This window comes from Lissotriton vulgaris, chromosome 5 (assembly GCF_964263255.1).
Source record: "Lissotriton vulgaris chromosome 5, aLisVul1.2, whole genome shotgun sequence".
NCBI classification, from domain to species: Eukaryota; Metazoa; Chordata; class Amphibia; order Caudata; family Salamandridae; genus Lissotriton; species Lissotriton vulgaris.
In genome coordinates, this window is record NC_141693.1 from 797,632,007 (window position 1) to 797,648,662 (window position 16,656).

A 16,656-nucleotide genomic window follows, 5' to 3' on the forward strand; every position below is an offset into this window, starting at 1 on the left:
TGGTCCCAGGATCATATTGTTTTGGTTAAGCTACCTCTGCAGCAGTCTTTGTGTGTTCTACAGGATGGGAAGTTAATTACACATCTGTTTCGTGAACGCCAGAATCATGGTGTTGTCCTTTTCTAACCCAAGGTGATCAGTCAGTTATAATAATTGCCCAGACATATCCAGCTCTATGCGTCTTACACTATTTATAGTTGTCTCAATTTACAGATGCTCTGCAAATTTGTTTAATTTAATCTTCGGTACAATGAGGCAAGGGTTTGAAACCACTCCATTTTTGACCAAGGATCGTGATTGATAGCACTTGTGTCAATTGAGTTGAGCACAGTCTGATTACTACTACACACTTTATTCCGCTCTCCTTGGCGGTCACAATAAGACCAGTATTAAAACTGTTCCTGCAGGCGGCCTACAGATTTTCTGAAGCCCTTGGTTTGAGACCCCTAATACGAAGCCACAAATTGTACCAACCCTTAGAGTTAGAAACATTTCCTCATACATGTACATTTCCTTTCTCCCTTCCATCATGTTTTGTGATAGACTCCTTTCTAGCTTTGCTGGTAAGCACGCTTGGAGGAGTGCAGGTATTCCTGGTCCAAGACACGTTTGTCCCATAGGCTTTTCTTAACATACTTTCTAAAGATCACAGCAGTTGGTATGTTCTTCTCCTGTCGCTCCTATTACAATTCTAAATTACCTTACTTCTTTATCACACTGTACTTCAAGAGAAGATCCCCTTCTGTCACAAGTCTCATGAACTGTGACCCAACTACTTGATTACTCTGTGGATGTTTTAACTTTGATTTGAGTTTGAAAAGATCACATCAAGATGCCTATTTCAGCAAGTTGGCAGTAGTTCCAGTGTGAGGCTTAATCTTCTGGAAACTTTAATTCTGGGTTATACTTCTCTGTGCTTCAGTTTTATTTCGAAGACCATAGCTCTCCGGGTTAATCAGGTTTACATCCGCTATTAGCATTCATCTGCTTATCAGCAATTTTACTGACTCAATTAGACATCTATCTAATAGTGACGTCCTTTCCAGAATGATGAATGTCATTTAATTTGTGTACACTTAAAGATGTTTACTGTAAGACCATTTAGAACACTAAAAGACATTGTCAGGGCGATTGTCCTGTGCATGGGGTATACGGACACATCATGGACTAAAACCAACCTGGTGGGTCAGGCCCAGGAAAATGCTGGTTTTTCAAATGTGAAACATTCCTACGACTTCCAACTTATTATCTGTTCATTTAAAAGCATCCATCAGTAAGGTGAATGCAGACTTCTCAAAAAATGTAAGAGCAGAGCTGAGGTCCTCCTGCACAGATGCCCCAACATATCAGTTATGTCCATCTGCCCAGCACTTCTTGTAAGACCAGAAGTAGGGTTCTCATGGGCATGATGTATGGCTCTGCTCTCAACTCCTTAGATGCATCTGTTTTCGGATAAGAGCTTAAGGGTAGGAGGCAAAAGGCATGAGGGCCGAGAAGTGTAGAGCAAGCACTGGACAAAAGAAAGTAATTGAACATGCGAAGAAGAGTTGGCAAATGAGCATACAAGTAAGGTTTCCAGGAGAGATAAGGCACATCAAGACAGCTGGCAAATCACAAGATTCTAGGCCATCATATAAATAAACATTCCAGCGTCAGTGTCTTCAGTGTAATGTCTTTATTCAAAATACGTTCTCAATACTATGATGGGAGGCATTGTTAAGTACACAAATGTTCACTGTATGAGCAGCATTTTTAGGTCTCGTGGCGTTAACCACGCGAAAGTGCGGTCTCGCCAGAGACCTATAGTGAGCGACTCAGCTTTCCAGGAGACAAGAGCTAGCCACGCGCACCTTCCAAAAGGCGATCGGAGCGGGCCGCGCGCGAGAACGCGCACGTCGTGGCCATCGCCTGTCTCCTGGGAAGCTCCAACACACACACACACACACACACACACACACAGCCACACCTCCCCCTGCACGCATCCGCACACAGACACACACGAGCGCACATGCACGCACACATACACATACAGAGACACCCCCCGCCGTCGCACATACACACAAGCGCGCGCACCAACCCCCCCCTACGCCTGCCGAGCAGTAGCTATCATTGCCCCCAAGAAGCATTGCGACGTGAAGAGGACTGACCCCCGCTGCTGTGCACTTCGCATCCCCCACCAGAAAGTACTGTTATTGTGTGCGACGTGCGCTGCGCTCCGGACCCGAAGTCCGTGAGGCGCGCACCCCCTCGAGCCCCCGCACCCACTCGAGCCCCCTACGATCGTACACTGTGCGACCGTACCTGGGAGACGTCCCCATCCTGTCTCCCCGCCTTGGTACGAACCGCACAGCTCCAGCGACCAGTACGCCTCGCCCCCCTTCCTCCGCGCCGTACGCTTCATACGCGAGACGCATGAGGTTTAGCGGGCCGCTCTCTATTTACCGTACGAGACGAACTGAAGCGATGCAAAGCGTACCAGCGTTGGCGAAAGGGGTCCACACGCGGCACATGGTGCCTGCACTATTGTGGGACTAAGATTAAGCTGTGAAAGGTCATTTTGAGACCCAGTGACACGTGTTATGTACAGGCGATACATACATGCACTGCACGAGGAGACGCAGGTACAGGGGCAGACGGGCAGGAAATGTTCCATGTGATATTATTGCAGGTGTAATTTTGTAAGTGTGCGCATTCCCACATAGTACAACACCCCGTATTTTTTCTGTACAATGTGGTTCTGTACTTTACAGGTAGCAGCCTCTCTGTGTGTCCCCCTGTGTTCTGCAGACACTTTCCTGTATTCGTCTGTTTCCATATAATACTCTTGTGAAGTGTATGCCTCCACAGGCAGATCGAGGTGCTATGCATAAGAACTATATTGTGTGGTTCAGTTAAAACCAGGTTAAAAATCATTGATGATGAGGCACATGTAAATGGAACAGTACCAAACAGAGCACATTACACATATTTACAAATTGGGGGTATCAGTTGATTGAATGGTTTGCCCACATTCGATGTTTGGTCACATTGTAAACCATCGTTAGAGTGTTAGTCCTAAAAAGTACATTTGAATATGGGTACCCTCATACTGGTTTCGTCAATCGGGGGGGGGGGGGGGGGGGGGGGTTTTATCGTGTGAATGCCTTTGTGCAAACAATGTTTATATACCAATTGCAAATTAAAGACAAAAAAATAATGCAAAGCATTGTCATTTACAATGCCAGTAACTCAAACTTTAATGCTGCGCGACCCATTGCATTGCAAATGCTTGTTTAAATTTGTTTCTACAGTACTGCTCGAAATACAACATGCTCAGTAGTCTGAAAGATTTGTATGCAGAAAGAATTGTATTAAAAATATTGTGTGCCCCCCTTGTGTACCTTTATAATTTTCGTAGTTGCTTTCCTCTGGGTCGTTCTAATACTTTTTATGGGTATTGCTTTGCAAAGTGAACTTGCTTCAAAATTCCTGAATCAGCTGACTCATTGTGCAAAATCATAGTTTTGATCAGGATAATACAAGCTGCATTCAAACTAGTTTCAGTCAAAGAGCAAAGACTGGCATGAATCAAATAACTTATGATATTATTGTGCCTACCTGCTCGAAAGTCTGTTTTTAGTGGTTAAGCTTTACTTTGCGCAAAGAGTGAGCTGCTACGCCTTTCTTAAATTGCCTTTACTCAAGTTGAGCGGTAACAAACCAATTCCTTGTTGAGTAATGTAGTGCCTTCTGACTGCAGGAGTAATCTGGTGTGTCTTACTATCTTTCTGCATTTTTCCTACACCAGTGAAGACTAAGTGGCACTTTTCAACGTTGGTGTCAGTAGATATTTAATGTTTTATTTGACTAGGATGCGCTAATACGAGTCAAGCACCTGTGGATGCAATTAATGCACTCTTTCCCTCTCTAACTCAGTTAAATCCCTTGGAATAAGCATTGACCAAAACCTCAGTCTTACTTCTCACATTAAAAGCAGAGCGAAAGGAGCTCTCTTCATTCTCCAACACCTCAAGAAAATTAAACCCTTCATTCCCGCTGAAGATCTTAAACTAGATGTGCAATCAGTAGTTCTGTCTAGTTTGGATTATGGTAATGCCAGGCTTGCTGGTATGCTGAAAGTCCACCTAACCCCAATCAAATCGGTCCTCAACCTTGCGGCTAGACTTATGTCCGTTTTCAAGCGGTTTGATCACATCTGAACCCCCCTCCCCCCCATCCTCAAGTGTCTTAAATGGCTTCCCGTCGATGGCAGCCATCTACAACGCCTCTTGCATTACGCACAAAGCCCTCCATTAACACACCCCATTGTATCTCTCCGATAAACTCCACAAAGCTGGCTGCTCCAGAGCAATGAGGAGCACCAACGCCCTCATCCTAGTGCCGCACTTGCTAAACAAGAAATCTACACAGTCACGCTCTTTCTCCAGTAATGCGCCTAACATCTGGAATTCTCTCCCTAAAGACCTACGTTGCAATCCCTCCTAACTCGGCTTCAAAAAAGACCTCAAACTGCATCTTCTCAATCTATTCTGGGGGCCTTAAGACTGTTCACCCAACACAGATCATCATCCAATTCCTGACTCTACGAGGCTCCCTTGACTGTTGGCCCGACCCCCCCCCCCCCCTTCTCATTCATACCTAATTTACTACCTCCCCCCTCTATTCTCTTTTGTAGTTACCCCTCTCCCCTTCTTTCCATTACCTCTTCTATCATCCTCCTCAGCTCTACCTCCACCTTATCATCTTCCACCCCCTCACCATCCTCACTTGATTTATCACCCAACTTTTGTTATTGCCTAATGGTTTTCTTTTTTATGTCCACTTACAAGATTTGCAACGTTTATAATGCTTTAACTGTTTCATATATTTTCTCTGCTTTCACATTTTTACATTGTAAAAATGTTATCACCCAGCCCTTGTAAAGCGCTCTGATACCCTCTGGTCTAGCCAGCGCTATATAAAACATTTAAAATGAAGAAATAAATGCCCATGGCATTACAGGAGCACCACTAATACTTAATATTTTACAGGAAGGTTGGTACCTCTTCCTCTCCATTTTAAGTCTTATTTGCAGGAAGAGTAACAATTCGTAGTTGGAAGACCTCGATGACAACCTTAGCTTAACTACGGTTACACAACTATCCACCCCTCCCCATTTCTCGAGGGTGGTCTCTCTCCACTTTCTTTGTACCAGATATCATGATTGGTGGTTTGAAAATGGATGGTTGCATACAGTGTCATGTTTTTATACCTTTTCTGGGTAGTTTGCTCCTTTACCGTTGTACTCAAAGGCCAATCAATGACTGAAGTCAAATACAATTTTGCATCTGAATACCTTAGCAGGCACTGGTTTCCTTTCCATCTGTTCCATTCTTGTGCAGCGCCTCAGGATGATGTGGGTGCCCGCATCGCCCAGCCAAGTCAGTTCTTGTTGGTTTAGAGTTCATTTACTGAATGCCCATAATGAAGAGCACTTGTTAGAAAAAAATATTTTTCTTTCTCTTTCTTTCTTTCTTTCTCTCTTTCTTTCTCTTTCTTTCTTTCTTTCTCTTTCGTTCTTTCTTTCTCTCTTTCTCTCTCTCTTTCTCTCTCTTTCTCTCTCTTTCTCTCTCTTTCTCTTTCTCTCTCTCTCTCTTTCTCTCTTTCTCTCTTTCTCTCTTTCTTTCGTTCTCCCCCCCCCCATGCTTCCCTAGCTCATATGATGTGGTACATTCAAGGAACAGTCTCTGGCCATGGAATTCAATGTTGCATTTGTCCTAAAGTTAAGATTTATATGAATTTCATTATTGACATTGTTTCATTGTTTGCTGAGAACTCCGTTACAAATAACCAATTTCATAATTTAGCATTTAAAAAATAAGTCTAACTTTTTGCCAACAGTGATTTTCTGCGCAAAAACAGTTTTTTTTGTTTCAACAGCACAAACACTACATTAAAAGACAACAAATTCATGTGCTCCCAAGAAGCTGCTGAGACCTTTGTGAAGGCTGTGAGTATTGTAGTATTATTAACTATTTCTTCTCAGTTTCTGAACCTTGTGGGCAGCTGCAACATTTAACTTTGTTGTAAATTGTGGATTCCAACACAGTTATCCTCACTTTGACAATTGCCCACTCAGTGGTGGTATTCGTACCAGTATGAGTTGTTGGGGGAATTCCACGTCCTTCTGCTGCATATAAGCTTAGGGTCTGTTTTATATGAACTAGTGCTAAAACTGAAATACCAAAGCAGGCCATAACATAGCAACAAACATGGCTGGAATGGTGCTTTGATAATTTCTTAACCCTAATTCCAACAAGTCCCTGTGTAGGATCAGAATACAAACTGCTGACAGCAAACCGAGTACCTTGTGGCTTTCCCAATGCTTGTTTAACAAAGGAAACTGTTTTTCTAAAAAAATTTTTTTTTTTTTTACGGTGTAATTCGTTTTATTTCTCCATTTTATTACGGACAACCAAACATTGTACATATATCTGTTTTCACTACATATTTCCCCATTTGCAAAACACATTTTCAAGCTAATTGCCCCGAAATTATATTTATATTTATCTGGTCTTTCAGTTCGTATCTTTTAAAATTCCCCCCCCCCCCCTGCATACAACTTTTTAGTTAAATTACTGTTATAGATCAATTGCCTACGATCACACAGTTTGGTTATGCGGGCAACGTCTTGAAATGAGAAATGAAACTTGACTATGATCAGCATCCACACTACAAACTGAACCCCTCCTCTATTCCCCCTCACCCCATCCCAAATTAGCTGCCGTTATTTTGCCCAGAATCAGTGTGTAGTAAAGGGTGAATGTTCAAGCGTTTTTACTCACCGCAGGGGAGGTTCTGCATTCACACTGCAAACTAAACCTCCACTAGGATGAACATCCTCTCCCTTCTTCATCCCACAAATTGTCTACAGTTAATTACCCAGAATCATTGCTTTTAGTTAAGGGGTGAATATTCCAGCATTGTCACTCATTGCAGGGGTTGTTCTGCATCCACAAAGTGAACTGAGCATCTTCTAGATCGTTCAAATCATCTGCAGGTATTTAGAACTGAGGTGCATGTATATCTAACATAATATGCCCAAGATCAGTGTAAGTGACGTGCGAAAGGTCCAATGCGTGGCCAATTGCTGTAGAGGATGTTTATCATCCATGCTGCAAATTGAACAGCCTCAAGTCGTGATTCACCCAAGATCACACAGTTGTGTGAATTGGGACAAACTCACCGTACAGGATGTTCTACGTGGAGAGTGTCCTGACCAAAAAGCCCATCAACATATCCACGATTTCCAGGTACATCATGACGTACCTGGTGGCGTTCTGAAGCTTCTTCCAAAAGAGCAGTCATGATAAACAGGATGTTGCTGGCAATGGTCAGCACGATGATCAGAGACGTCAGCCGTTCTTGTCTAGAGCTGATGGCTGCCCTCAATGGTCCGGTTACTGAGGTTCCGGGACCTGCCGTCCAGTTGAGCAGCTCGATCAAGGTGCCCTTGCTGGCATAGTGCCCCCGGTTGTCCTTGCGCAGCTGGATAAGAGAGCTCATGCTCAGGTTCCCAAAGTTTTCAGTGTACAGAATGTCCATGACTAAGTTAGAGCTCTGTAGGAGATAACGTGAAAAAACATCAAGGTTTTATTTTCCTCCACCATTTGGGCTCCGTGCCCCCAAAGTGCCAGGTAGGCAATGGGAAGGGAGTTGGTACAGAAGCGCAGCGTTATTGCGCGGACCCTGTTGCTCTGTCAAAATGCATGTGAACGCAAAATGGAGACAAACACTTCATGCTGACCCTCTTGCAGTAGAAACCCAGTTGATTTAATGACCAAGCTCACCAAGTACTAAATTAAATCAATTTTGAAAAATAAAAAAAGCCTAAAAATGCACGTTGAAATATGGTGATACATACCTACGCTTCCTTGGCCACAAATAACAACAAAACAAGTCCATATAAAGGGCGGCTTAACACAGCAGGTGCCCTGAGCTCGGTTTCTCGTGTCTCTGCCTGTTACTTTTTGTAATAAAAAAATCTGGTTTTAAAAACATCCATCCTGAGTGCGTTTCTCCCATGTAATTAGACGCAAGGCTTCCTCCGCTCACACAGGAGGCTCTGGTTGAACGGTGGAGCCCACCTGCTGGATGGTGTTTGTCTCAGCTAGGCAGCTTGTTGTTTGCACTCCCCACCCTACAGCTGGCGGGTAACTTCCCAAGCTGAGTTTTCATTTCAGTAGCAAAGCTCCTCTTTGCACAGACCTGAAGCAGAGCAACAAGACACGGAAAAGCAATGAGCGGTCACATCCACTCGCACACCCATTCCCCCACAAACAGACCCAGAAAACTACAACCAGTTACAGATCCCCACTCTCTCACGCACGCACGCACACACACACACACACACACACACACACACACACACACACACCCACACACCCACACACACCTTCTCAGACCCAAAAAACATTACCACACCCAGTCATGCCCCCATTCACACTCACAAAACCACTACCACACCCAGTTAGACTCGCTCACACTCATTCATGCATACACCTACTTACAAAACCACTCCCGCTCTCACATTCGCACACCCACTTGCAGACCCAGAAAACCATTACCACACCCACTCAGAACCATATTGCCACTCACACATCCACGCACACATATTGGCACATACCCAGTTACTCTTTAACACGAGCACTCCCACACAGCCATTCACACATCAACTCACAGATCCATAAAGCCACTCAAAGACCCATACCACCCCTCACACAACCAGTCACAGCCACCCACTCATACACCCACCTAACCACTCATACACCCACCTAACCACTCATACACCCACCTAACCACTCATACACCCACCTAACCACTCATACACCCACCCACAATCACAATGGCAAAACCACTCAAACACCTACACAGCCACTCGCACACACCTACTCACATATTCAGCCACATCCACTTACACAGTCACTTACACACCCACACACATAGCCACTCATACATAGCTACTCACACACCCATACATAGGCAATGACACACTCATAGAAATTGCAATAACATAGGTTTGTATTAAATGTGTTGTTCTTTAAGTATTCAATGTGTGCTTTTGGTTGGGAGCAGATCCATAAAATCAACTTTAAAAAAAGAAAGACTTTGTGCATTGCATTTATAGAAAGACTGCACAAGTTACTTTTCCTTAATTTTTTTAAGATATTTAGTTTTTAAAATATATAATAAGAATGAATGTTTGAATAAAATGTATTTATAAACTTGTTCAAATGTATATTAGAAAATTGAACTTATGGGTCAAATCTTAGTACAATTTATATTTTTTGTTGTTGAAAATTGTGAAATTCACTAAAATACTAAAGATGACAGGGAAGCCCTAGTTAGGAAATAGCATTAACAAAACAGTATAAATTCACTCAAAGAACTGAAGGTTACAGGGACGTTTTAGTTGGTTTCCGTATTTACACACACAAAACCATAGAAATTCAATAGGTATAGTTACCTGAGCTAACAATAACTTATGCCCCCGCAATGCACTTCTTATGACCACACATATTACATCACTCATGACATGGTGGGCAGAGTAGGGTTGACTGCATGTCTGGGGTTGGCTACAGGGATTAGCTGCAGGCCAGACCATGTTGCCTACCCCCGCCATACACAACCGAAGGCCCTGCACAGCATTGGACTGGCTGCCTTTGAGGGTGGCCACAAGGTGCAGCTTGGGGTTGGCTTCATGTGTGTGGAGGGAGGGGGGGTTGCACGCAGCCAACCTCTTGCCGTGCATGGCAGAAGGCTGTGCGCAGCTTGGGGTTGGCTACATACAGAGAGTTGGCCACAGGAACAGGAAAGTTTTGCAGCCGACCCCTTCTGCGCACAGCTATAGGCCAGGTGTGGTAGCTGATTGGATTTACATATAGAAATATAAATTAGCTAGAGGGCATGTGTAGCTGTAGATGCTCATGCTTTGCATACTCCTGCCATTTAGTGTTGGTTCTGGATGTATGCATGTTTTTCTTCTAAGTCTTTCGAGTCACGAGATAGAGCGGCGACTCCTCATGGTGATCAGGCACATGGGCATAGGGGAGAGGAGTTGGCCTAACAGCTAGGGGGTCGACATTCAATCTGGAGAACTGGGTTTGAGTCTCAGCAATGATGCTGAACATCCTGTGATTCTGGGCAAATCATGTAATCTCCCTGTGCCTAACAAAAATGAATGTGTCCTTATGTAACACAACTGGTGCTATGTAAAGCGCTCCGATACCCGATTCGGGTCAAGTTCGCGCTATATGAAACTTTTAGAAAACAAAATGGGTATGAACTCCATTGTTGGTTTCTTTTCGCCATTGGGTTTGGATGTGTGCTTGGGTATGGGGTCAAGACCATACGGATCTCTGTTTGGTTCCCACTCGACTCTAACCCACAGCGGTGTTGTTTCAATCAGGTTTCCACTGCATATCGAGGAACAAACGCTCGTCAAATCAGCAAACTTCTATTGCGGTCTCTCTAGGGCATCGCCCTTCGGGGCTTTCGGCATTACTCTCCATCGGGTCCTCCACAAATGGCCCTCCTGTTGGTGGAACCAACGCCTTTCCGTTTCTGCCCCCGCTGCCGTGTAAAATATCCACAGACTAATTCCCATCAGGTCTGTAACTTGTTTGTCACCAGAACACAGGGAAGCAGATTGATATGCCTATCGAACTTTCCGCTCCAAAAAGCCTCTCTAAAATCAACAAGCACGCTGGTTCAAAATGCAGCCAGCGGCGGGTCACCAATGACACACCGGGCCTCTTCAGCCAAGAAGAGAACACCTACAGGCTTCTGTAGTGGAGGAGGAAGCATTCTCCATCAAAGACAGTTCTGAATCTGACCATGAACAGGGCTTCGAAGTCACTGACCCCACAAATGAGGCTGAAGCACAGAGTACTATAACTCCTGCCCCTCAGACTTTAGTGGAACACCATAAAAACATCCACCACCTCTGCAAAGGGTATTCAGACTGCCACTGCTTCATGGCCAGCACCCAACTACTGGCTCAGAAGCCCTGCTCTCCTGCCGGCGCCATGACACCAGCAGAAGCTTGCAGCATCGACATTAGGCCTGGGTGGTAAATTCCGTTCCGCTCACGGAATTTGGGTCATTTCGCATTCCGCGAAGAACACTAAATTGCCAAAAATTCAGAGGCTTCGTGGAATTTTTTGCTTGTTTTCGCTTTCAAAATGCGTGTTCGCAAGATATTTTTCCCCGAGCATGCAAGCAGCATTCACCAACAGGAAAAAAGCATCACAAACGGGCGCAACAAGCACTTCCGCGTGTTAGCGGAACTTTTGCGTGCTCGCAGATATTTTTTACCATTTCGCAGAGCTTTGCGTAGCGAGACTACATAAATTCCGCCCATCCTTATTCGACACCTACCTGCCCTATGGTACAGAGTCAACATTCCATTTCCGCTTTGGCTCTGAGCAGAACCAAAGCACAAACAAGGCACCGAACGGAACGCTTCTAAGCAAGCACCCAAAAAACAGTCAGGAGAAGTTTGTCGCCAAATTGAGGCAAATCTAGATACAATCATAAACTGGACACATCCTAACAAGCCTCTGGCTCCAACACCTCCATCTAAATGGCAATTATCTTTTGAAGAGCCCAGCGACCTGCTTCCCCACTAAAGAAGAAAAAGATGGACATGGCTACCAGCCCTCTACCACTCCCAACACCCTCACCACCCCCACCAAAACAATCACCACCAGATTCACCATCTCCACCAGACTATTGAGTATCCCCTAGACATATCACCTCCGGGATCCCCAGGTGATTGCACAGGTGGACAAAATGTGGGGATGACACAATTAGTGCACAACCACACAAGGACCCCTGAGACACATGACGTAGAACCTACAGGGGACACCGAGCCTGATTTACACGCCCCTCACCTCCTGATGATTTCTACCACATACCATGAGTTATTCAGCAGTGGCGCAGCATTTCATGGGGTGAAGTAACACGAATCTCTAGAAAAGGATTTTTTTTAAACATCTACAACACACAATACATACCTATATTAAAAGGAATGATGTGTCGCACAGACAACATCCTCAAAAAGCCTATCCGGGCCAGAATCAGAACACCAAGGGTCGACAGAGTACAAGCCTTCTCCCACAGACCCTATTTATCTCAGGGAAAGAAGTCCCACCAGACTCATGGGTTGTCACCGGTGCTCGTAAAAAAGCAAACTGATGCACCCCCTCCCAACAAGGAGGCAAACTTGTCATCACTGCAAGATAAAGAACTGCTCAATCGGCAAACTACTGGTGTATCACCAACCTCCATGGGTTGCAAGCTTACTGGGATGAGATGGGGAAGCTCCTCCAATATCTTCCAGACGAGCATAGAAAAAAGGGTCAGGAAGTCACAGATGGAAAACTGAACTCTTAACACTTCAATCAGATGTGCTCTAGATTCAGCCGACACCACAGCACGAGGTAACAATACCCGTATCTTACTAAGCTGCCATCCTTGGTTACATAGTTCAGGCTTTTAGCAAGAGGTTCAGCAACGTTTCTTTAATGTCCCTTTTGATAAACCGCACCTCTTTGGGACACACACAGCAAAAGCCATGAGAGCCCTTAAAACACTTGTTCTTGAGGCTCCTATTGCCTCTCCAACTATTGTGGAGGCTTCAAAACCACACCCCCTACTTCTCCACCTCATACCAAGAAGGCCAAAATCAGTATACCTACCCCAGAGGTTACTACAGGGGCTCCTATAGGGGCAGCAATTCTATAGGCAGGGGCAAATTCCCTCCCCATGCGGGGAAGCACCTGCAAACAGTGCCTTTTAACACCTTCCTGCCGACTACAGAACCCCTGTCAGGGGCGTCAGCAACAATTTCTGCCCATATGGCAATCAGTAACATCAGACCAGTGGGTGTGGACATTATCCAGGATGGCTATTGTTTGGAGTTTATTACCACACCTCCAAACATACCACCTTGCACCCCCAGGTTATCATCTGAACACAAACAAGTTCAAGCTCTTCTGCGCAAAGGAGCTATAGAAACTGTCCCTCTACACCACCAAGAATCTGGAGTATGCTCACTACACTTCCTAATCCCCAGGAAGGACGAATCTCTACGGCCTATTCTAGATCCAAGACCCTTAAACCACTACATTGTCAGAGCACTTTCATATCAGCACACTTCAAGATGTGATCCCACTCTTTCAACAAGGCGGCTTTCTCGCAGACTACGAACTAAAAGACGCCTATTTTCATATTCCAATACATCCAGGTCATCGCAAATACCTCCGGTTTGTAATAGCAGGAAAATATTACCAATTCAAAGTTGTCCCCTTCAGGATCACTACACCAAGTATTTAGCAGTGATAGCAGCACATCTGTGCAGACAAAACATCCATGTATTTTCTTATCTAGGTGACAAAGCCAGTAGTCCTCTATGCCAGCAACACGCACAAGTTCCCACAGACCTACTTCACCAACTGTGATTGACTATCAAACCCACACAATCTTACCTACAACCTCAGCAGATACAACCATATCTGGGGGCAATCCTAAACACAAACCTAGGATTAGCATATCCCAATCCAGTAAGAATTCAAAACATCCAAACATTGATATCCAAATTTCAAATCCATCAAACTCACAGTACTAACTGATATAAGGCTCATAGGCATGATGGCATCCTGTATGGCCATAGTACCCCATGCTTGCCTTGACATGCGTCCATTACAGAAATGTCTAGCACAACAGTTGTCTCAGTCACAAGGTCACTTAAAAGATCTAGTGTTGATAAACAGCCGCACACATCACTCTCTGCAGTGTTCGAACTCCAACAACCTCTTAAAAGGGCGGCCTTTTCTAGATCCTGTTCCCCACATCATTCTGACAACGGATACATCTCACAGGACGCACACGTGCAAGACATCACAGTCCAGGGCCACTGGGATTCCAATCACCAGACTCTCCACATCAATTACCTAGAGCCGCAAGCTGTTCACCTAGCTCACTACATTGGCAAGATTGTTCTAGTCCTGACGTACAATTCTACAACCCTATACTGTTTACAAAAACTGGAAGGGGGGAAGGGGAGGACACTCCAAAGCTCCTACGCCTAGCTCAGACCATCTACATCGCAACTTTCATCTGTTAGCAGAACACCTTCCGGAGACAGACAATGACTTTGCAGACCCCCTCAGCAGGATGCAGCAACAGGTTCACTAATGGGAACTCCACGCCCAAGTCCTCCTCCCTTACTTCCTCAGGTGGGGGGTTTCCTCAAATAGATCTGTTCGCAACCACAGACCATGCAGAATGCCCAGACTTTTCCTCCAGGTTCCCACTATCCAAGATCAGTGCTCTATGGGTGTATTGGTTAGGGGCACACTTACACTAGTAGCCCCTACACAAGCTCGCCAGCCATGATACACAACGCTCCTTGAACTCTGTATTTCCCCACCAGAAGCTCCCCAACAGGCCAAACCTTCTCACTCAGAACCATGGAGAATTCAGGCACCCAAATCCCAAAACACTAAATCTAGCGATATGGCTCCTGAGGTCATAGAATTCGTATTTCTAAATTTTCCACCAGAATGTATGACCATTCTCAAAGAAGCACGTAGACCCACCACAAGGGCTTGCTACAGAGCCAAATGGAAAAGATTTATCTGTTACTGCCACAATAAACAAATAAATCCATTCAATGCCACTATACAAAACACCATCTGTCACTTGTTGCATTTACAGCTCTCTAGCCTAGCGTTCACATCCATATGACTACACCTTGCAGCTGTGGCTGCCTCTCCAAAAAAGACACCTATCCTTGTTCAAAGTACCTGTTAAGACTTTTCTGGAAGACGTTAAAAGGGTGATTCCACCTTGGGCCTCATGGAATCTTAACATTGTTGTCTCAAGACTCATGGGTCCTCCATTCGAACCCATACATACATACCTACTACCTCAAACTTCTATCATGAAAGGTAGCATTTTATAATTCTATCACCTCATTTAGACATGTTAGTGCGCTCTAGGCATTAACCTTAGAGGATCCGTTCTTCAAACTCCACAGAGACATGGTGGTCCTTCTTCAAAACCCAAACTTCCTACCAAAGGTCGTCTCGCACTTGCATCTCAACCAGTCAATTGAGTTGACAGTTGTCTTCCCACTACCAGACCCAGTTGTGCAAAGGGCTGTACATACGTTAGATGCCAAAAGAACCAGCATTACTAGATTGACAGAACAAAAACATTCAGAAAAACAAAACCATGTTTGTGGCCCTCTGAACACCACATAAAGGAAAGCCTTTATCCAAATCCAGAATCGCCAGATAGATAGTTAAGTGCATTTAAACTTGTTACATTAAAGCCCGAAGAACTTTACCAACACCCACTAGGGCACAGTCAACTTGTAAACTAGGGGCTTCTATGGCCTTCCTAGGAAATATATAATTAGCTGACATTTGCAAAGCAGCTACATGGTCCACACCACACCCGTTCACCAAGCATTATTGTTTGGATGTTCTAGTACACCAACCAGCTAATGTATGACAGGCAGTGCTCCATACACACTTTCAAACACCTACGACACCCACAGGTTAGCCACTGCTTTCAGGAGCTCTGCTTTACAGTATTTGCTAAGCATGTGCATTTCCAGCTACACGTGCCTCAAACAGAATGTTACTTACCATGTAAGCATCTAGTGCTTACATGGGCCCACCATCCTCCCCAGACGCCTGTAGCTATTGCAATTTCCTTTAAATCTATTGCTACACATGGGCATCTCTTTGCTACATTTACGATACACTCCATTCTTACCAACCTGCAGGAAAACTATTTAACAATGGTGTTGATGCCCATACGCATTATCACCAAGAGCAGGTGTCACTTGATAGCGATAGATACAGAGATATAAAATCCATTTTTGGATTGCTTATAACTTTGGCAGGTGCTGTTTGATGAATCTTCATGAAACCTGCCCAGACAAGGTCTCTCTGATTTTCACCTTTGAGCAACGTATGTAGAGTATGTAGGGTGGGGTGCTGCTTTGGAATATCCGGTGTGGCAGCTTTGGCATTATAAACGGATATGCAGTAAAATATCAAGTGAGGAAGCATCCCAAGATACATAGGAGCTCTAGCAATATAGATCTTCCCAAGTGGTGGCACCACATTTTTGGTGTAGTTACCTGCAGGCTGTTTCATGTGTGACTGGTAACAATGGGAGGTAAGGCAACACGACGAGTGGGAATATAGCAGCGGCTTGTTGAGTTTCCAGGCCAATTTTCACTATGCCATGGATATACATGCAAACGTTGAATCAGTTCAGGTAGCTGAAGTTACTAATGAACCCAGATATTAAGTTGGGGGCCATATAACGTTGCTCTATCACCAGCTGTGGTAAGAAGGGGATGGGTTTGTACCAAAGGATGGCCTAGTGTGCCTGGGTGCACAAGTAGTATAGCTCCATCTATGGTGCCTCAAATCCGCCTTTAGAGAATGGTAGTGTGAGAGTATCCAATTGAATACAGGGTTGTTTACCAGCCCACGCTAGCCATATCATTTGTGTTTTTTGAGGGCTTTAAAGAAGTGCCGTCCCGGCGGTAGAGGGGCATTGAGGAAAAATATAATCACTTTCGGAATAACC

The 16,656-nt window shown here is 44.7% G+C and overlaps 1 protein-coding gene across 1 annotated transcript in view; it reads left to right on the forward strand.

The window, feature by feature from the left end:
* Positions 1 to 16,656, forward strand: part of PPA1 (inorganic pyrophosphatase 1) — a 282,780-nt gene that overhangs the window by 241,751 nt on the left and 24,373 nt on the right. Inside the window, exon 9 of the mRNA XM_086922264.1 lies at positions 5,920 to 5,989. Within this exon, the coding sequence (XP_086778390.1) occupies positions 5,920 to 5,989 (70 nt within the window). The remainder of the gene's footprint in view (positions 1 to 5,919; positions 5,990 to 16,656) is intronic.